The sequence below is a fragment of the Cavia porcellus genome, unplaced genomic scaffold (assembly GCF_034190915.1).
Source record: "Cavia porcellus strain 051 isolate PalLab524CR breed Dunkin Hartley unplaced genomic scaffold, mCavPor4.1 scaffold_1, whole genome shotgun sequence".
NCBI classification, from domain to species: domain Eukaryota; kingdom Metazoa; phylum Chordata; class Mammalia; order Rodentia; family Caviidae; genus Cavia; species Cavia porcellus.
Window position 1 is genome coordinate 16,926,731 of NW_026947484.1, and position 22,885 is coordinate 16,949,615.

A 22,885-nucleotide genomic window follows, 5' to 3' on the forward strand; every position below is an offset into this window, starting at 1 on the left:
GATCAAATAAGACTCTTACAAACTCTATTATCGTCTCCTAAGAGATATAAAGAGAGCTTTCGTTAAGATTGATTTTGCTCAGAGACCTGTCAACGAGTGTTCTGTGGAAGAGAATGTTCTCGAAAGGTTTCTGCTCCACTGGCCCACAGGTAAGGGGAAAAAAGAACCTTATTTATGAAGCTTGATTTTAATCAGTGGCAGGGAACTGGAACACAATACTGATTTCACACTTAAATAATTCATGCACATATGCTTAACCTGAAAGATATTCACCATCTTTGTCATTTTACCCAGTCTATACCTAGGAAAACTATGGCTCAGAAAATGTGTCCGCCTCCTTAAGACTGGATCAATCAAGCCTATTTCTCTGTTCATTTACATTTCAGAGGCTGCATCAAGCAGGCGCAGACTAAGTGCCTGTTAGCAAATGTGCTTGGCCTTCAGCTGATTACAGCAGCATCATTTATGTTGTCAGTGCTAGAAAAGTCCCAGCCTTGCCACCTGGAGCTATAGCACTTACTCATTAGACCCCTCTGTCCCATCACATCCCACAGGAGCTGCTAATTACTGGCTTTACTCCATTTAGTCTCATCTCTGATTTAATTACGTGCACTAAGCCCTAATGAAAAGTACAATATGGCTCCTCTTACCTTGGCATTCTCCATTCTGCTCTTCATGGCCAGCATTGCATAGGCAGTTGCCAATGGGGACCAGCCATTCACCATCTGCCCCACAGTACATTTTTGGCACATCCTTCTCTTCCGAGTTGTTGACACAAGATCCTCGAACCTCCACCAGGGAGGAGGTATCAGCCCCTGTGATGGTGTCTGGAAACTGGGCCAGATTGCGCACGGTGAGTGGACATTTCTTATAGAACACACGGACGGACACCAGGGCAATGCAGGCGCCCACATCTTGAAAAGCCAGGTAAAACCCCTTCTTGCTCAGAGGCCCAACATCCCGGATCTCAGTGTTGAGCTTCATGATTCTGTCGCCAATGTCCACTTGGGTGAAGCTCTCGTCGGCAGCAATGGTGTCGATCTTAGCAAACTGGCTCTCTCGGATGAAGCGTTCCCTGTCGTTGTCTGACTCGTAGTAGTACAGGTTAAATGTCTCCTTACAAGTCCCCATAACTCCCGGGAGACTATTACAGTCCCGCAAGGTGAACTTAATCTCGATGTACACCCTCTGAGCCCCTTCTCGGGTGATCCAATCAGTTCGCAGCCAGTTATTCTGGCTCGGTTCCATCACGTTGCACACTTGGTAGGTTCGGATTGGTGTGTTTTTTTCATCCATAATACTCACTTCCTCCCACTGCAAAGATCCAGTGAAAATGTATCAATGGCCAAGTTATACGATTTGTCAATCCTGTTACTCTAGTCTATTTTACTCACATGGAGTATCAATTATTTTTTTTTTGAAGAAAATGACTATGTATCAATTCTCATGAGTAATGCGTCTTATAAGAGATCAAGCAACATTTTATTGAGGAAGTTGTGTTTTTTTTTTTTTTTTTGATTGCTTCATTTGTCTGCCTAAAATCCAGAAGCAATTGTGAATTTATTGCTGCTGAGTTCTCAGGAGTTCCTAGAGGTGGTCTAACAACCTCAAATTCACCTATTACAACAGCTACAATTTCAGGTGGCAACTGTTCAAGTTTGCTCATACATGTAAAAAAACTAGTATATGTATTGTTTCAAACACTGAACAAAGATCAGCAAATTAAGGGCAGGAAGAGGGGAGCTTGCCAAAGGAAGACAATTATCAGTTAATTAGTGGTGCTCCTGTCAGAACTTTTCTTTCTAATACCTTAAAAGAAAAAAAAGTCAACTAGTTTTTTTGGCATCATACCATTCTTTAAAAGGGGCAAAGAAAATGCACCATTCCTATTTCTGTAATCCTAGGAAGATGGCAAATTTTTTGATTAGGTTTCTCCAGTACATTCAGGAGTAGAAAATTTCAAGAGCACATGTGTAATTAGAAACTTTGTATGCCTTCTTAAAAACACCTAAGTGGCTCCATCTATTCAGTGGATAACAAATATAAAATAGTAAGTGGAGTTGATGATTGAAAGCCCCAAACAATTAAAGGAGGTCAGCGGTGTTTTCCTTTTATTCTGTTTTCTAACACAAAAATTCTAATGGTAGAATCCACTGTGACTGAAGTGGCAACTTTACTCCCTCCACTGCTTTTAAAAATAATCCTAAAAGCAGCAAGACAGCTTGGTAGGCAGGTTCCAGTTCTTCATTAACTTGTACAGTAATGTATTGATATAGATCTGGTGTAAATCAGCATAAGTACCTAACACATGAATATAATTAAAGGAAAAAAAAAGATGGTTTTATAAAATTTGTGTTCTGCAATAGCGCCACTTAAGTGCCATTCAATCCAAGGGAAGTATATAGAATCATAATGTATCTTTAAACAGGTTTCCCATCTGCACATTGGAAAACTATTAATGAATGGAAAGGTTACTATGTGAAGGGCCATAATGCATAAACTCTTCTGGATTCCTTTCATCTGCTACCATTATGAAAGTTGGGAGTGGGAGGAGTAAGTCCCCTGTGGTGATTAAAATTTTCTTTTATCTAGCAAGCAATAAATCATCAGTAATTTACTTATTTGGGGAAATTCATGTACATCCAAAAATAGATCTCTACCTTCAAAAAGACTGATTCAGCGTCCCAGAACAAAGGGAAAATGGGAAAACACATTTATCAGTGCAAATGCAAGCAGAGGTATCAGCACAGATTTCATACAGTAGTATGACCTTTCTAACCTTGTCGAAACACAGTCAACTCACAAGAAAAAGCAATGCATATCTTCCCTCCTATGTCAGCATCAGTACAGACTCCTTCAAATGCACATCACCAGGATATCAGCTTTTTTTGTTTTTCTTTTTTGCTACAATGTTACACCATCAGGAACCATCACTTCCAGTTGCTGGTGTTTGACAGAATTGCTCTTGGGGACTGTGAGTTGTCTGTCTGGATGCTGCCTCTCATTTTACTGGTTGGCGTTGTGAAATTGGGTTTCTTTTTAAAAGTAACCCCAGCAACAAAAACTAAATGTTCCTATCACCCAGCTCCCCTAAGTTTCTAACAATTATGTGAAATGTTCTAATAACAGTTAGAGATTTTAGACTAGCAAACGAGTGAATGTTTTTATCCCAAAGGAGGAAGAAGTTTTGAAAGACAATCCATGCATGCCAAGTTGGTAGACACCCAGTTCACCCCTACACTTTTAAGGCTACAAAGTCTTCTTCAATGGTATGTAGGCATTAATTACATTTTATATAATTTCACACACAATTTCTCAATGGCAGCTGGGTTTTCGGGATGACTAATTCAGTTGTACACTAGTAAAAGATCACTTCTAACCTTTTATAACAATACTTAAAATGTTATATGCCTCATACACAATAAAAGAAAAAACTGCCTATATCAGCCCAAAGTAAGCTCTGGGCTGTATACTATAAACTAGACATAGTATTTCTTTAATAACTCTCATGACAATTGAAAAAAGTTTCAGGTCTGGAGAAAGTGACCAGGCGTTCTTCTAGCAATTCTGGACAGGCAATTTAAAAAAAAAAAAAAAAAAGGAAGAAAAAAAAAGATGTCTGTAGCATATTAAATTGCAGTAAAACCTTTCTAGAAACTAGATAGGCCATAGACAGTACTCTCAAGTAAATCATTTGTATGTTTAGTGAAATTAATTGGTTCAAAATCATACAAAATCTCTTCAAATTTAAAAGCAGCCAATAGGAAGAACAGGACTCATTAAATGTATTAATACAATACAGATAGTTTCCACCTTCAGTTAGGCTAGAACCAGCACTACATTTTAACCCATAGAGAAAGCCTCCTGGTGCAGCCTGGGAAAGCCCCGCCTGAAACCGTGACCTTTCCAGGGTGTAGGATTAACAATGAGTCTGACTCTCACTAAGATAAAGCTGCACCTTTCTTCACATTCAAAGGATGAGGGCAATTGCCTGCAATCAGTGGTGAATGCAGCCTGTCTACACTGCCAGAGGCCTGCCAATCACGCTCCCTCCCCTTGAAAAAATGGTTTGGGGCAGAGATTAGAATTTTTCAATGAGGTCCCAAACAACAACAGCAGTCAAGTTCAGATAGAAAAAGAGCAAGAAGGCATTGCAATCTGTTTTATTTCTGATAAGATTCCAGGACCTGCTTTGACTCTTCATTTTTTAAAATCATTCTTTTCTTGCCTGGATCTTATTTTGGAAATATCTACTTAACAGTTCCTGTGCATTTTTGCTTTTAAACTCCTTTTTCGTTGTTTCAACTGCTGGATGTGGAGTTCCAGGCTGGGTGTGAACACTGCAATGTTTGCCAGATAAAGACTGAGTCATAAGTTATCAAATGCGTGAAGGTCAGATGATCTGCTTAATTTTGAAAGACGTAAGAATTATTCCAATTTGGTAGAAGTCAAGATTTCTTCCCAGAGCTGACTCATCCTGGCTTGCTCTTGGAGACTGGGGAGAAGGTTTGGGAGAATGTGACCAGTACCTAGCAGGTTCTCTGAAACCTCTGAAGAAGGCAGAGCTACAAAACTTGAGAAAAAATGAGCAGGGAGGGATAGTTTCCCAAGCTCCAGCGATCTTCGTTCCAAATACCTAAAAGTGTTCATATTTCACAAACGAGGCACAAGCTGGTGGGTTTTCTGCACATAGCACACCCTAATATGATCCCACCGGGCTTTCTCTCAGCCTGCCCAGCAGCTGATCTAAGGTTTTGACAGCAGCAAGCCAAGGATCCTGCTTCTACAGGTACAATCAGAAGTGTTTTCTTTCTGTTATCTTTGTTTATGTACTTTCCTCCTCTGGAAGCAGAATAATTGCTCTAAAATTAACCCCGTCAGGGCTTCATGACCATCACCGTAATAGGCATAAATTCTAATTTGGTCCCCAGATCATATTTCTTGTTGGTATTTTAGTTCTAAATAGGCATCTAAATCTATACCTGCACCAGTCGCCTAATTTTGAAACCCGTTTCTGGCCCTTTGGTTTCTAGTTCTTCCATGACAGAGCCAACCAAAGGGAGTATAGGATTTCCCCAACAAAGCGTAATTCACTTCATAGGCCACAGTGGAAATCTGACCCGTTCACCACAATCACCAAGAATCAAGCCATTAGGACTCTCTGAAAGTTGCTAATCACTCCTTTTTTACCCTTTGCATTAGAAAGCAATTCAGAACTTACCCCTCCTTCCAGAGGGCTTGCTATCCACCCAAGTTCTCCCTGAACAGATCTGGAATCCAATAAAGTAACTGCAAAAAAACAAAGGAAAATAGATTAATTTCCAATTGGAAAAAGCCAATAATACGAAAACCATTTGCCTGAGCGTTTCCATATGTGTGGAGGGTGTGCATATCCAACTCTGATCAAAACCTAAACTTGGTCTCACTTATGTAAATAATCATCACTCACTTGATCCTCTCTCCTCTTTAAAACTGCAGGTTCTTATTTATTTTACTTGCTTAGCATTTAAAATTCCATCCTAGGCTTCAGCTGACTTACTTTCTAAAGAGGATGAATAGAGAATCTCAGGTGCAATTCAAAAATATATATATTAATGCAGGGCAATAACACTTGACAGCCAAATCTGCATTCATCTCTGTCTGGGATCTGCCAGAAGTATTTGTTTGTGCAAGTTTCAGAAGCGCAAGCGAATTCTATCTGAGCGTCCAAAGGGTCAGGGAAAAAGCTCTCTCCCCTAACATATTTCCTCTTCGCCACCAAATAAATAGTCCCTGTATGTGGTATCCGCTGCTTTAAAAAAAAAAAAAAAAAAAATCAAAGTTTCAGAACCGAGGAGTGTGGGGAGGGGCGCCAGACGAGTGGAATTAGAATGTGAAAGCATTCAAGTATTCTGTCGTTCCCAGGTCTTTTAGAGGACAATCGGCGACTCGTCCTTCCCGCCTCCCCCGCCCCCCAGGAAAGCACTGGTTTGAATTTTAGGTGCGCAGGGCTCGCGGATTCGGGATGCTTGTGCTACACGGAAGAGTGTGCCTCAGCTTAGGGGGATGAGGAGAGAAGAGCGCGCAGCGCAGCAGTACCCCGCTCCTGCCGGAACAGGGCTAGGTACTGACGACACTGCAAAGGACGCGACGAATTCCAAACCTCTTCACATTCAGTTTCCCACCGTGATCTGCAGGCCTGGAGGTCGAAAGGCCCACCTCAAAGGATTCACTGGGTTATTAATTTGATCCGCGAGGCTGGTCCTTCAAGCTGGGGGAGGGGTGGGAATGCAATGACTCTATCCTTGTTCCAGTGCACCCCAACCTTCGGTCTCACTCCCAGACCCCGAATTCTGCCCATGTGTCCTCTTATTGCACACCCCGCAAGTCCAGACTGTAAGAACTCAGCCCTCCCCCCCCCCGACCCCGATTCTCCTGGGGAGCCTGAATTCCTGGGGTCTGTTAATTATTTTAAAATGTTGAGTCTTCCTGAGTCGGCTCCCGCCCCGAGTTGCGCCCCCTCCTCATTCTTCCCTCTCTATCCCCAGAGAAAAGCCCGCTACAACCATTTGGATTTATGTAAGGTGGATTAGGGACACAAAGGGAACAATAAGACCCAATTTACAAAAAAAGGGAGGGAGTAGAAAGGGAGGGTAAAAGGGAGCAAAGGAAACGTGATGGGAATAAAAAGCAACAAAACGAATTAATTTTTAAGGGAAGGAGGGGCTGCGGAGGGGTGTAGGTCCCCCTCTTCAACCCCAGTTCCTTTTTGTCTTGCGTTTCCAAGTTTTGCTTCTAAAAGAATATGCAAAAAGAAGCCAAAGAAAGAAGGGCGGAGGGAGAAAAGAAAACGTTTACGTCTGGGGCGAGAGGGGTTTAGGAAACGTCCTAACAAGTGCGCGAAGTATCCAGGAGGACGCGGGATCCACGACTCCCCCCGGGAATGACCCTGGAGATTAGGCGGCGGCGGCGGCGCAGACCGTAACCGAACCCAGCTACGAAGGAGGGGGAGGTCCGAGGAGAGGGCGGTAGAGCGCCCCTTTCCCCTTGAGCAGTGTCAACGGGCAGGTGTACGCGGCGGCCTCGGAGCCTCCGCTCTGGGTACCGCCTGGCCAGCAGAGGCTAAGTTGGTTTCTGGCTCCCTCCTTCGGAACAGGAAAAATGATAGACCGCACATAGGGGTGGGTGGATGAATGGACAGATGGCTGGGGAGAGAGACAGACTGACGGACCGATGGACGGACGAACGGACGGAAAGATATTAGGACGGACAGACAGATGCCGGGGGAGACAGAGGGCCGGATGGACAGATGGACAAATGGACGAGGTGAAGGGAAGAGTCCAGCAGAGTGTCGCGGTTGCACGCACTCGCTGTTAGACCAGAAGCTGTTCTCCGAGAGACACGCACACGCACAAGCACTCTCGCACAGGCACACACCGTCCGCGTCCACGCAGGCACTCGCACCATACATACACTTGCGCGCGCGCTCGCGGGATCACACACACGCACACGCACGTCACACGCACACACACATCTCTGGGCCTACCAGACACTAAATGGGCACCCCCCCCCACACACACACAGACACACACAGTCCTTTCTGCACATCTGGAAACACGCACAGCAAACGGCACCCAGGCGGATCCTGTCCGTCTCGCGCTTTCTCTCCAAACTAGCCCAGTGCACTGTTTTAGGGGCGAGATGTGAAAACTCCACTACGTTCAACTCGCCCATCGATGCTCCCGATTTACGGGGCCATCCGAGGCGCTGGGGGCTGCCCTAGGCCGGCGATCGCTCCGAAAGGCGCGGGGTTGGGAGCACAGAAAGGTGTCTGCGGCCGGGCTAGAAATCAGGTCACTGTCGACCGCGAGCGGCGCCACGGCCGCTGCGATGCTGAGACCCGGGGTCCAGGTCCGGAGAAGCGCGGAGCTCGAGAAACTTTGCAGAAACCAGAGCTCCGAAGGCTTCCGAGAGAGCCCGGAGCCTTGAGCCTCCGCTGCGAGGCAAGCTCGCGCTCCCCTCGCCTAGGGCTGCATATAGGACTCGGAGCCCGATTTTGTTTGGTTTTCAAGTCGAGGCTTGGGCTCCATGCATCCCCTCGGGGCGCTTCCAGCCCGCCCTCCGTGAAGATGCTGATAAACTTTGGCCTTTCGCTACAAACTTGGGAAGGCCGGCTGCCCGCACGGGTCATCGCCTCGCGGCAGGCTGCCCCGAGGCCCTGCGCCACCCCTCGTCGCACCCCCTGGCCCCGCAGCCTCCCTAGAGTCTAGGCGCAAGGCTTACGCCAGGCTTCCCCACTCCGGCGACCCCGCGCTCGCGGCGGGCCGCAGATCGTGCCCTGTCTGCGCTGACCCAAGAAAGGCTGCCCCGAGCTTACCTTCATTCGCGGGGTACACTCTAGAACCGGTGACAGCGTCGCAAATCCCAAAGAGACACGAAAAGAAGACGAAATACAAAATCCCAGCCATGGTTCGCCGTGCCAACGCTGCCATCCTACCGCTTCTATCCCAGTGGAATAAATGCTTAAGTTAGGAGTGCAGCAGGCTGAAGACATTGCCAAGAGGGTGGGCCCGGCCCGTGACGCGCGCCCGCCAGTCCGAGGCCCGCGGCCAATGGGGACGCACACGGGTGGCCCCGGCCCCGCCCCCGCTCAGAGCCCGCCCCCGGCCCCGCCCCTCCAGCTCCGCGGGGCGCAGGTCTCCCGAGGCTAGAGGGGGCGAGCTCCGCCGGGTCCCCGCCCCCGCCCGGGCGAACTTGCGGGTCTCCGACGCCACTGAGGGATGGAGTCCCCGGGCCGCAATGGGAGCGTCCGATGACTCTGAATTAACTGTGGGAGCCCTAGAAAATGCTGTCCACTTTCTCTGCCCCCAGCGGGAGGCTGGAGATGGCGAGAAAGGCTCTCACAGAAACGCCGGAGGGACGAAGTTGCTCTGTCCCTCCACTCCTTTCCGCGGGTCCCAGGCGTGGCGCCCACCCTCCCGCCTCGGCTGCGGCCGCACCCTGGCTCCCGCCGCCTGCGCCACCCTTGCGGCCCGGCCCCCGCGGTGCCTGCTCGGGGCTCCTCCGTCTGCAGCGCTTTCGGGGGGACTCTGATAGCTAGAGTACCCGTTCCTTCTCCAGCTCTCCAGTCACCCAGAGAGCTGGGACACAGACGTGCTCAGCGCCCAGCCCGCCGCGTGGCTCAGTCGCTGTCTCAGAGCCGAAACGAGTGACTTTCTGGCATGGGGATTCCCCACCCCTGAAACGGTTCCCGCGTTCACATCGAACATCTAGCTCCGGGTCTGGGCCACGACTCCCGCTGCAGCGAGGCGTCCCGAGACGGCCTGGGATTCAGGGACGCAGCAGTGTGCTTGCCGGGGGGGAGTGCCTGGACCCCGCTATACCACTCCGGGGCGCAGTGGACAGAAGCGGGGGCGCAGTGAGCGCGGGGCTGCAGCTGCCCCGACCATGCGCGGAGACCTTGCGCTCCCGGCTCCCTGAGCGCGCAGCTGGGACGGCGCTATTGCCCCGGGACCGTAGAAACCCGCCCGGTGCTCCCGCCCTGGGGTCGCGGTGTCACGGTCGCCCCCGGGTGTGCTAGCACCACCGAGATCTGTACCCTGAGACTCGGGTCGCGGGCGCAGCCACCTGATCGCCGAGAGGCGACGGCCGGTTCCTGAGGTCCTGAGCCCGACGCACCTCGCTGCATTTTCTCTAGGGTATAAAGGGGCCCCGATTCCTAGCGAAGAGCCTCCCTTTCTCCTCCCGGGGTGCCGGCTCTCCGGTTCCCGCCAGAGCAGGGCCGGGTTTCCCTCGCGAGCCTGGGTCCCAGTGGGAGCGCGACCGCCGCAACCGCGAGCCCCTTTCCAGCCTCTGAAGCGGCTCTGCGTGAACCAACCACGCCACCTGCCGGCCAGACTCGGGCGTGCGCGGCCACGCAAGAAGGAGGAGGATACGCGGACAAAGACAGCAACCAACCACAGGGTAGAGGGGGCTTGTTTTGTCCATCTGCCCCTGTCCTGCGCACGCTGACCACACCTGGGGGCCGCAGTCCGGAGGGTTGGGGAGTCCTGTCGCGCTCCACGCCACCTAATTTATGAACATTGGGCACAGAAAGCGTTTCGAGGAGAAACTTAACAGTCGACCTCCTCCGAGGGGTTGGTTGCGGTGAATAACAGCTCTCCCCAAAATCAGAATCCTGGTTAAAGCCAGAGCTGAGGAGGGCGGCGTGGAGCAGAGAACCGGTCGCGCGTGACTGGCCTCGGTTACAGGTCACTGGACTTGGTAGCAGATCGTGCTTCCCCCGTGGCTTGAGGCTGTCCTGGTTTCTCGTGCAAACTCAGACCTGGGTTGACAACATAGACAACTTTTACTTAAGACCGAGGCGCTTGGCAAGACGCTGGGCACAAGCTGAGCCCGTGCCCTAGGGGCGCAGCTTGTGTGGCTCCTGTCATTCGGTTGCTTGGTGAAAGACCTATGGAAGTGTCACTGTCCAGGGAAGTGGGTTTCGGTTCAGTTACTGTGGCCGCTGATTTTGCACAAGGGTGGGGAAGGGAGGCATGCACACAGGGGAGTGTGTGTGTGTGTGTGTGTGTGTGTGTGTGTGTGTAGCAATAAGGCCCTTTAAGGAATGCACTGCTAGGTTCTTTCATGTGTTTTTCTGAGTTTTTATAGAAACTAAAAATAAATATTGGACCCTGTCATTTGGCACCCAGATTGGGAAGAGCAAAAAGTGCCCTTTTTGCTCAAATTCTTTTTGAAACAATAGATGCTAGTTGCTTCTCTGCAGGAGCTTGATTGTTGAATGTATCTGTGGCTGCAGTGGAAAACTGCCTGCCTGCATCGTAAAAAAAAAAAAAATCTAAAAAAATAAATAAACAAAGGTGCACCATCCCCCTCCCACCCACACACTGAATATGAAACAAAACCTTTTCCAGCCACAGCTGCTAAGGGGAAGGCAGCATTTGCTAGGATCCATACCGCAATTCCCGTTTTTTCTTTCTCTTTTTCATTCCAGGCCTCCGAGAAAGCCAATAAGCAAGAGGACCAAGAAGCAGGAAACACTAACCTGGGAAAAACTGTACTATAACTTCCTGTGGAAAGCATTTCTGGGTTGCAGATCAGAAATGAGCTGTTCCCGTCCGGTGTGACTACTTAGAGGAAAATTCTTCTGTCGGTTGTGATTACCTAGAGGAAAAATGTTCTGGCCTAACCAGCGAGATTTCTTCTAAAATCAGGGCCAAGATGAAAATATGTTAGTGTTCCCAGTCTACCATCAAGGCAGAAACTGCCCTGTACCCCATCACTGGAAAACACCCTAGAGTTTTCAACAAATCAGTGAAGTCATAAACACATCAGAGAATCCTTCCCAAATGTACCTAAAATCACCTAAGTGCTGTAAGAATTAAGGGTTATTTTGAATGTACTAAGAGACCTGTCAGAGTAGATCTGTTAGTGATGGTAATGAAAATAATTTAATTAAACAATATGCGAACTGATCCTTCCAATTTATACTGTGCTCTAAGAATTGAGCTACAAAATACATTGTAAATGAATGGTAAGTTGTGCTGAATTTCGAAGGCATTTCCAATCCATAGAAGATAGTTTTAAATGCAGTCTCATGCAAGCAGTGAGAAAAGGGCTTTTGACCTATGGACAAATAAGCAACAATGATACACAATAGATGAAGATGGAGGGTAAAAATGAGAACATGAATCCACCGTACTTTTTGCCAGACTTTGTAGCAGACTTTTCTATTTAGGTTAGCTGGGTTTCCCTGGATATCAGTCTTTATGTCAATAAAATATCAATCATTCCCTGTTATTTTAAGTCAGACATCTCTGGTTTATTATGCTAACTGGACTTTGCCAGCTGTGTATCTTTGCATGAGTTCCTTAACCTCTCTGAGGTACATTTCTCTTATCTGTAAATCATAATTACGCCCTATAATACATTCATATTGAATACATTTTGTAGCACACACGTTATAGTGCCTGGCGCATGACAGATAGCTATTATTGCTCTCTAACAATATTTCATTAATACTTACTAATATTAGATGAGAATTTAATTATTCAACTTGAATCTTCCTTTTCATAAGGAAACCAAGCACTATGATTTATCTTTCATGCTCTAGGAGAAAAGAATGCTTCCTTTTACTAACTTCTGTTGGTAGAGAGGAGAAATCAGTTCTTCCTTACTTGTTAACTTTTTCTTATTAATTTATGTCTGCTTACATCCACATTCCTGGTGGATTCAGTGGATTTCAACTTAGAGATTATACCTGTCTTTAAATATGATAGTTGCAAAACTAATGTAACAAGAAAGAGCGAATCAAAAGCTCCATCTATGAAACAGCCATCTCTATCAGAAATCATTTAACTCATGGCCATGAGTTAAATACAATAACCTGAAACAACATTTGCTGGGCTTCCTGAAATCCTCAGGAAGCTAGGAAGAGGTTTCAGTGCTCTGATGTCAAGGCTTTGATGTTCTTTCTTATGCAGATGAGAAGCAGTGCTTTGATTAGACCTTCACACCTGAATGGGAAAGATGGAGTTTGGAGCTTGGGGTTTGAGGAGAGACACAGCAAGCGCAACTTTGAGTTCAGTCAACTCTCAGGAACATTTCTCAACTGCCAACTGGGTACCAAACACCACATTTGAGGATTACAAAGCTTTCTTCTCAGCCTTGACCATGCCTGATGCAACCTAGCACATAGGGATGTGAGAGCCATCCGGGAGATTTCCTTGTTCTGGAGACGCAGGGGAAGGTGGAAAGAGAAACGCCACGTACCAAGACACTCAGTTCTGCACTGAGTGAGTCTACACCTTGGAATGAGTCTTCATGGAGGAGAATTTGGCAGAGATCCTTTGCATCTATGTTGCGTTGCATTGCATTGCAAAAATGAATTAAAAGTGAGAACCACTACGTGTTTTAGGCATGAAAGCTATGCCCCAGAAGTAAAAGAATCCATGGTCCTTAAATCTCTCTTCCTTGGACAGCATGTGAATACAACATTCGTGACATGGGGTTCACTCATTCTAACTCAAAATGTGAATGGAAAGCAACAAGTAACAAATATTTTAGTTGTTCCTGCTTCAATACTTAATAGCTATATTGATTTATGGTTTTTAAAAGAACTTTTGAAATTATGGTTGCTTTATGATGAAAAACTAATGATAATATATATGTGAATAACACCAAGCTGACACAATTTCTAAGCTACTTTTAAGGCAGAAATAATTATCTGGTCAAAGCACCAATTTATAGAAATACTGCCATAAACTTCCTCCTTTTCTCTTTCTGAAAAACACTGTATAATTGCAATGAAATTCTGTAAGAAAGTCACATGGCCATGAACATAATTTGAGATTTACTATGTAATGGGGGTATAAATTTGGAAACCTAACTTGTCTTTCCCCCATCGGTTGAAAAGATTTACAGAACACTTGTATTCCACACATTTATTTTGTTTTTTCAAAAGAGCTCTGAATATTCTAAAGATAACTAAAATGACAGGTAATATATTTCTTTATGTACAATATAAATCCCTTAATGCTTGCTTAGATAATGGAATTTTATAAGTATTCTGGAGGAAATACACCTTTGAAATTATGTTTATTTATATTTTATTTCTAAACCCAATCAGCTTGTAAATAAGAAAAGCATTTTCCTTGCACAGGATTTTGCTCTTGACCATTTGCTTAAAAGGATTAAATGTTTCAGAAACAGTGAAAACTCTAACAAACGTAATTATTTTCCCCTGAGTTACACACTATTTAAACTCTTCATAAAGTAATGAAACCTTATGAAACTCGCTTGTACATAAATCAGCTCCTTATGGGAAGAAATGCAAAAGTGAAATTTATAAACTTAGTTTACTTAGAATTGGCATTATTTCAGGGACTTTCTGGATTACAGTGTTTAAAAACAATGACGAATTCATAGAAGTCTTAATTCAGGCATCCCTGAACAAGCATACACCATACAACTTTAAAATGTGCTGATCAGCCCACTTTACACTCAGTGATATGTAGAATCACTTTCTCTGAGACCTTGACTATGCCTGCACAAATAAACTAGCTTAATTCGGGCAAACAATGAGTTATTTGAAGTAGGGAGGTAAAGAGAAATTCAGTTAGTAACGGATCATTTGGCTCCAACCGACATTTAAAGTGTATCAGTTCGACCATTTGTTTTTCCTCCCATTCAGCCCTGCGTGTGTCTGCACCCCAGGTTCTGCTTTTGCTGGAGGATGAAGGAGTTAAAAATTAGACACTGAAACACAGAGAACAGTGTCCCCATGCCATCTCTTACTGAAATTTTTAGCTCTGTCTTAAGAAACAAACAAACAAACTTTAAAAGAAGAATACCCTTAACCATTGCTAATTTTGACAGGAGCAATCTCCATTTAGGATAAATTTTCCCCCCTAGAAAATATTTGTGTATTATTAATATTACAGGATTTTTCTTCTCAGATTTAACACCTCACTTTGTCATTCAGGCATGACAGGCGTGATGATACATATATAACCACTTGTGAAGTTCCTCTTGCCCTTTATCTCTTGCAGCCCTGAACTAAAACCAAACTGACCCAAACCATGCACAGGAGATGGTGGGAGGGATTCCAGTGTGTACTCACTTTAAGAGTTCAGTCCCATCGCTGCAGCTACAACCTGCCTATTTGTATTACATTAAACACCTATCAGAGGTAATTGAACATTGGCAGGAAATTAATCAAGTCTGTGCCATTAAATGGTCAGTTTACTGCAGTCCGGTAAAGCTGGGACCATTTCCTCTGTGTGTCTCATTACTCCCTCATTTGAAACTTTTATAGTTTTCGCTGGGATTGTTGCAACTTAAAACACTTTGATAAAAAACTAGCTGTGCCCATACTGCTTAGCAGGTGAAGTTACCCAGTGAACTAGATTTGCAATGCACAAATCACTGGAAAGGCAGAAATCAGGGCAAACTGCAGAGGGAATGAGAAATCTCAGAATGTTTTGGGCCTTCCCACTGACATCTTTCTTTAGCAATTACATGTCTTGCGTCATTTTCCATTACGTTTTCGTGTGTTATAGATACCCATCTATATATAAGCTTGGGTCCTTGTTTTAAAAACCCGATTTAGATTACAAGTAAGATTATCTGGCTTTAAAGCTGCTGCCGTCCCCAAGCACTCCTCATGGTAATGATCACTGCAATTAGCTCTAGATCTGGAAAGGCCTGGGATTTAGAACCTGCCTTCTGCTGTCTTCTGGTTTAATCTCCTCAGCTCCGTTTTTGCCATGTCCACCTACACACAGCCCTCCATCTCCCTGAAACCTTTTTGCTGTCAGTCAAGTGACATCCTTGGATAGAAGCTTTGTGTGCTGAGGCCTCCCAAGGCCCAGCACTACATTTAGATGGAAGGGGGTGGAGGGGGCAGTGAGGGAACACAGGGCTTCTTCCAAAGCTGGGGGTGGGCGACTACCGGTGGGAGGGCTTTGGTGCATGGCTCCTTCAGAAACCGCTTTCCCAAACATACACAAAAATGCAAACATATACACCAGGCCCCCACATCTGCAGGCCAGCACCACTGTAATGTAAAATCACCCTGGGAAGTCAAGCATTCCAAGACCTGTGGAGGCAGAGAATAAAGCAGCCTTCTGTACTTTAACAGAGCTTGGTGCTCAAGAAAGAGCTTAGTTTCTTTCCTAGTGAGTGATCAGATGTGTCTAGCTTTCCTTTCTTGGATTCACTGATTCTTAGCTGACCTGTAAGTACTAACATTTCTTCCTAAAATTACTTGGGAACCTTTGTTTTTGTTAATTGGAAAGTAGCTGGAGAAATGTTCTGCAAAGGATTCTGTATGGATTTCATTCTATATGATTTAATGTCTTAATATTAGAAGGAGGGTACATTTTATAACAGGAAGCCAAGCCAGTGAGATATCTCTATTTGTACAGTAGATTACTTCCCTGAACAATCGGATAGGTCGTTAGAATAAATTAGTTTTTGATCTCTAGAAAAACAGCCTGAATTGAGATGCAGGGCTTATTTTAATTACTTTGTTTATATTTGGTCCTATCTGCATTCTGATGATAGAGTCACTTAAAGTCCACTTCATATTCCTGAGCCGCTAAAGTTAGTAGCTTTAAGCAAAGTGTTCTAAGCTTACAGTAAAAATCACCAGGAGCCCAGCTAGCTTCTAAAATTAAATGCTTTAATTTTGACCTTGCTGTTTTGAAAGATGTTTCCTATCTCAGTCAAGGTATATGTCACAATAGCTAATGCAGGTTAACAAGGTGATATATTAAAACTCGCTTTTTACATTAGGTATAAACACATTTTATTTTATTGCTTCCAGTTCTATTTTTTTTTTTCCTGGAGCTAACAAGGTATAAATCAAAAATTATGAATTTTATAAATGTGAACATTGCAGTTTGTCTCCCTATTCCAAATTGCCTCATTTGCTGTCTGCTGCTGTTTATTACAACTGGATCTCTCATCTGGCCAAGCAGAAGGCAAGCAGCAATTGTTCAGGGGCAAAAGTGTAACCAATAAACCTGAGCAAATACCTTCCTAACCGGGGAGCTTACTTAGGATGTTAACACAGATGCTTGGCAAATCCATGGGGAATGTTTGGCGAATGTTTGGTTTACCAGTACCTTAAACTTGTGAGAGTGCAAAGCTAATAATTGCCAAGAAAATAATCTTCTGATTTTTTTCCCCCTGAACACTGTTGATCTTCAAGAACAGTGCATAAAATACTTGGCATAAAAACAGTAAATGTCTAAGAAATGTGAAGAATTCTGGGGAACTTACTATACACATGCATGATGCAAGAGTTGCAACGTTATAAAGTTAAAAAATAAAGTTATAGTCTTCATTATGCTTAGTTTACGTAGGTTCTTCTTCAAAAATAATTTACCTATTTATAACTCTGTAATGTTTTGCTCCTCATGTTCTGATAAAACATGCATGTGTAATTTAAATCTAGTATCATTTAGAGTTCAACTTTTTTGACAGTTGATTGATTTTCAGAATGCTGAAATTGGTGAGAAGGAAATAGTACTCAGAATTAATATTTTAAAGCTTTGAAACTCCTAATAAATTCCAGCTGGTTATGGGAAGAAGTAGGCTTTTAGGAAATTGTCTTAGTAAAATGATGCCAACAATAAAATTTGCCTTTAGAATACAATTTGGGTTAACTTGGTGTATTTCAATACAAAGCGTGCTTGAAGATTATCTGTACAAATACCATACATGGGTGCAAACATTGACACAAATGATAAAAATCCTGAAATATTACTTGTAAGCCACTGAGGCTCATTAATTTTCAAAAAATATGTCTTCTAGGTAGTGCTTTATACCTCCTAACCCAGAATAAAAGCAATTTATATGGGAGAGAAAGAAGGAAAGTTTATAGATAAAGAAAAAGTAAACTACTTAAAAAATCACTACCTGAATAAAATTGCCTCTTTAAGCTCAAAATAAGTTATTGATTTTTTCTTTTATATTATTAAAGTTCTCTTTAATTCTTTCTTCACTCTAGAAAACATGCATTTTTTTCACATACATTGAGGATATTTAATCTGGGAAACAATCACAGAAAAATAAATTTCAGAAGGTAGTCTCACTGTGCAGCGAGGGGTATTTCTCTGCATATGTATTTGTAAATAATCATATTGTTAGTAATCTATGCAAAACAAAGCAAAACACTAGATCATGGTAAAAGATTTCTCTAAACTTTGGAAGATTTACTTCCTTTCTGAGATCACATGGGATTGCACTGACTTTCCTTCTGGGCCTCTTCATCATAGCCATTTGGGGGAATACATGCAAAATTTCACGTGGTGACTTGCTCTCCACTGTGCCAAGTGACCAGCCTTGTGTTGTGCCATATTGGACAAATGTGCCCTCCTTTGTAACCAGAGGAGCTCATTACACTTCCCAACACTCGTGCAGTCAACTTTGGATTTGAGGAGCCTGCAGATTTCCCCTGAAGCCACAGACATTTGTTGCTTCTTCTGGCTGCTCCTTTGCCTTCAACAAAAAAAGGAAAGAAATAAAACCCCAAGCAAATACAAATAGCAGAGCCAACCGTTAGCAACTGTGTTGAAGAGCCTGGTGATTTAGAAGATTCACACTAGTGATTAAAACGAGGTGTGGAGAAACTAGTTCCTTTAAATTACCTTGTTCTCCCTCTTTAAAAGTTGGAAATCTTTTTGTTTTTTAAATTTCTGTTTTTGGCAGTACTACACCCAGGGCTTGTTTTGATTTTTTAAATCACCAGTCCTTTTAATTTTGAGACGGGCTCTCTGTAATGATTAAATTGCCTAGGTTAAGTTTGAGGTTGTGATGCTCCTGCCTTAGCTTCCCAAAATGCTGGGATTACAGGTGTGCATCACCACGTCTACCTTCTGCTTTGACATTTAAAAATTACTGTCAGAATTAAATTTTTCATAAAAGTTTATTTCTTTATGCAATTATCAAGGTATTTTCAAATACGGATTCAAAGTTGGTAGTTTTGACCATTTGAGGTAATCTTCATTGGGCCTGACATGTAATTTGTAATTTTTTGAGACCCAAACTTAAATTGAATGCTTTACAGCTAGAGGAAGAGTCACTTATGTGGCTCCATCTGATGACTTAAATTGGGGTTTATCTTGCCTCTCACAGTCTTCATTGCATGCATAATCACTCTTTTTGCATGTTTCTCCTTTCAGAAGGAAAATATATGTCTAAGTCAGTGTGCATTTCATCTATTAAATGGAGCCATTGACAGTGGCTACATCTAGATGGTTACAAGAGTTCAGTGAGATACTCTCTATATAACCTGAAACACAGGGTCTGATGCAAAGTGCTCACTTCCTGTTAATATTCCTATACTTCCCTCTATACTTGTTGTTCAGAGAGTAGGGACACAGATAATGCTAGTAAAAAATTTGTTTTAAGTTGCACTATATACTTACAACTTATGAAAACAATGTGGAATAGTTAAATTGAGCTCATTAACATACTTTTTGTAAAATATTATGTTTTTGTGGTGAGAATATTTGAAATTTGCTTCTTAAAAATTGTGAAGTGTGCAACAAAGCATAACTAACCAACCCTGTGCACTAGATCTAAAAAAAAAAAAAAAACCCTATCTGTCCTGTCTGAGATTTTTGTACTCTGGGATTATCATCTCCCTATTCCTTGAATGCCTAATTTATATAATCAACATTGTACTTTTGTTTTCTATGAACTAAATTGTTTTTAGATCTCTCCTAGAAGGGAAAATACATGAAATTAATCTCTTTATATGTGAATTATTTCACTTAAAACACTGTTCTCCAGTTCCAGCCATGTTATTGCAAATGACAGGATATCCTTCTTCTTAAGTTTAATTTATCTTCTCTTATTTTATTTTATTTGTTTGTTTTATTTTTAAGAATGGGAAGAATTTATTGAGAGGAAGGAAGCTTCTGTCTAAGAGACAGAAGGCGGCAGCCTAGAAAGTGGGTTACCTGCCAAGCCTATGCTCAAGGGTGTCTATTGAGCAAAGCCATGGGGTGAAGTCAGTAAGACTGCTTGGTTATCACAAACTTTGAGCCACAACTTCTTCTATAGGCAGCATTCACTTTCCAGTACAAATATCAGTCAAATCACTGTCTCCTAAGCACAGCTGATACACTATTAATTAATGAGAAGTATATTGTGCTTCTAATGTAGCAAAGTAGAGTGCAGAAATCTAGCACTTTAGTGCAGGACACTGCAAAAACGTGATTCAGTCATGAAAGGCACGCTGCACTAGAATGCAAGATCTTTGGATTCTGGATTGCTTGATGTTGGACGGGCAATTGCAACTCAGTAAGCCTCAGCTTCCAAACCATATCGTCTCGACTACCCTCATCAGCTCTGCCTGAGCCACTTTCCTTAGTTCCAGTAATGACTGGAACTAAACACTCAACACCTGCAACTTAAAGGAATTTATCTTGGTTCATGTTTTCAGTCCATAGTCCACTAGCTGCGAGACAAGGTGGCACAGCAGAGGGACCACTCAGAGGGAAAGTGACTCATGTCATGGCACCCCAAAAGCAGAGAGGAAAGGGCAGAGCCATGGAGAAAACAGAATCTCCACTTCACTTCTCAGCATCCCTTCTCTCCCTATCAGACCCCACCTCCCAACCACAAGCCTGCAGCAGCGCCCCCTTACTCAACTAGCTTTCAAAGTATCTACCTCTGAGCCCATTACTTTGGGTAGATATCTAGATATAAACCATAACAAGTTCTAAAATAATGTAACCCTATTGTAGAATTTTCCACATTTTCCCCTGTGTAAAATAAAGTTTCATATTTAGCCAGTTCAAAGTCATTGTCTACTATTCATAAACAAAGCAAAAATCAAGTGGTTTGTAAACAACTGATGTTTTTGTAAACCCCTTATTTTCTGAAAAAAGTCTTTAAGAATAGTTGAATCCAATATTGCTTTTCAAGATCACTTGTTTTGAAACTGAAATCCATTAGAAACACAGAAAATACTCTATATATTTAACTTTTGTTAATGTTAACCTTTATTGTGTTTATGAATGCAAGTTTATGAATTCATAACTTTCACAGTAAGAGGGTCTTCATAAATAAAACAACTCACTTTAGATCTGTGTGCTTCAAATTATAAGGCACCAAGCAAGCCAGCAGATGGATGCATTTTTAATTAGTCGATCCATTGCTAGCTTTTACTTAGAAAATTCTTTTGCAGGTTTGTAGCGAAAATTTTTCATAAGGTTAAAAAAAAGAAATAAATGCAATCTCAGAATCACAGGTTTCCTAAAAGAATGAGCTATTTCAATACTTTGATAACCTATTCAATTTTCATATAAAGATAAATTAAACTAAATTATTGGTGGAAAAACAAATCAAGCAAAATAATTTGAGGTTATTGTATATCTAAGACATGAATAAAATTACCTTCAATCTCTAGCTGCTTTTGTGTTTACCAGTTTTAACTGAGTTAAGTAAGTAAGACACTATGATTCAATTCCATTCAAGACTGTTTTTTCAGTAGTGTAAGAAAAGAGCTACAATATTATGCCTTGGTTTTTAATTTGCATTATACTGACAAATAACTTGGGGAAAAGATGCTCTTTGTTTTGGAAAAATTACTAGAAAAATGAGAAGATAATATTTATCAAAGGAAGCCAGATGCAAACTGTGAAAGGTTTTCAGAGACTGTATTGGGTGGTTCCCAATTTTAAAAGACTGTCTTTTTCTAAAAAGAATAAAATAGTCTATCAGATTACCTCTTCATATGCACAGTGTAAAGGGAATGGAGCAATGAAGTAATTATTTTAATAATTCAAGCACTTAAAACTTTTCTCTGAAATATCCCAGTGATTGATATGATAATTTTGACTGAATTAGTCAAATTACTCTTTCACAGTTTGCCTTCTCATTACATGAGCAGATACAATCTAAGTGTGGATGTAACATTTATAAATGCAGAATACTAAACTCATAGCTTACAGTACTTTTAAGATTCACCCAATTACATATAATCACTTACCTTTTGGCAACATAGGTAGCAACAATTTATCACCCACTTCTTCAAATGGCCTATTTAGATCTTTTCCTCTGAGATCTGATAGTACTGCTCCATAAAATATTTCAAAGTATGACCACAAACCATTAGAACTACATAACTATTATCAAAAATTTTGGCAAATGCATGTATGGGCTATGGGTAACAATTCAAAAACAGAGAGAAAAACTGCATGATTTTCACAATGTTTTATTAGTTTATTTGACAAAGTATGTGAAGATCAAACTGTATGCTTCTCTAAAAGCTGGGAATAAAGGAAAAAAGATAAGAAAGGGGAGGAAGGAGGACGGAAAAAAAGGAGAAAGAAAAAAGGTAAGAAGGATCAGTCCGAAGTCAGAAATTCAGTAAATTGCTTGTTGGCAAGTCTGATAACAGCTTTGTACCTTTTTATTGTATGATTACATTTTTATAGGTTAGAAGCATAGAAAGATAATATAACCCCCAACTAAACAATGTCCCCAAATAATCTAATCCTCTAAACATGTGTAGAAATCAAAACAATTTCCTAAAATCTAGTTTCATTTTTGTGATTAAGATTATGTATGTAGGACTAGTTGAAACTTTTGTCTTCAGAAAATACACAGAATTTTTGATCATGGCTAGGAAAAGATGCTTTATATGAATAAGAGAGCTGATCAATCAGGAGAACTACATAACTTTATTTTTCTTCTTTTTCTCTGAGCTGAACAGATGGATTTTCAAACTAGAAAAAGAAAAGAAGGAAAAAAAGATTGAAACAGAAACAATAAATTTTCAACCTCTGGGGTTGATGCCAGGCTATGTTTGTGAACAAGGCAGACATAATTTCTCCACAATGATTGGGGCGGAAAAGAAGAAAATAGAAGACAACTTTAAATAATTCTGCATCTCTAAGTGCTGTCCATCTTTCTCTAAGGGAAATAAAAGAACTTCCAAGTACAATTGTGAAATCGTGGTTGACAGTCCTTAACTCACCCCAAGAATGAAAGGGGATGAGAAAATTGGCAAGTGACAAATGGCATGTCGTTATTTAAAATGTGAAAAGGTTAGATTCCAGAAATTATCCACCAATAAAATTAATGATGATCTCTGGCAAAATGTTCTCACAGTCCCAACAGATTGCTAAACAGACAGCTTGGGAACATGAAGAAAAAGGAGAAGTGCATATTAGCCATCAGAATTCCTTTACCAAATTCAAGTTATGCCACAGTCCATAGACTATTTCTCACACCCAATATATGTAATATGCACCCAGTAAAGAGTTGTTGACTGTTGTTATCCATGCTAGAATACTTAGATAACTCCATAACCTATCTTAAATTTAGAAACACACTAACCAGGTGTTTCATGCCTAATAGACTAGATGTTTCTCTCTAGTTT

General features: G+C 42.4%; 1 protein-coding gene across 2 annotated transcripts in view; it reads right to left on the reverse strand.

Moving 5' to 3' along the window:
- Epha4 (EPH receptor A4) overlaps window positions 1-8,515 on the reverse strand; it is a 132,303-nt gene extending 123,788 nt beyond the window's left edge. For both annotated transcript variants that reach the window (XM_005001035.4, XM_003463990.5), the window contains exons 1-3: window positions 8,357-8,515; window positions 5,222-5,289; window positions 651-1,314 (exon numbers count right to left, since the gene is read on the reverse strand). In XM_005001035.4, coding sequence (XP_005001092.1) covers window positions 651-1,314; window positions 5,222-5,289; window positions 8,357-8,471 — 847 coding nt within the window. In that variant the 5' untranslated portion in view covers window positions 8,472-8,515. The remainder of the gene's footprint in view (window positions 1-650; window positions 1,315-5,221; window positions 5,290-8,356) is intronic.
- Between the last annotated feature and the right edge of the window lie 14,370 nt (window positions 8,516-22,885).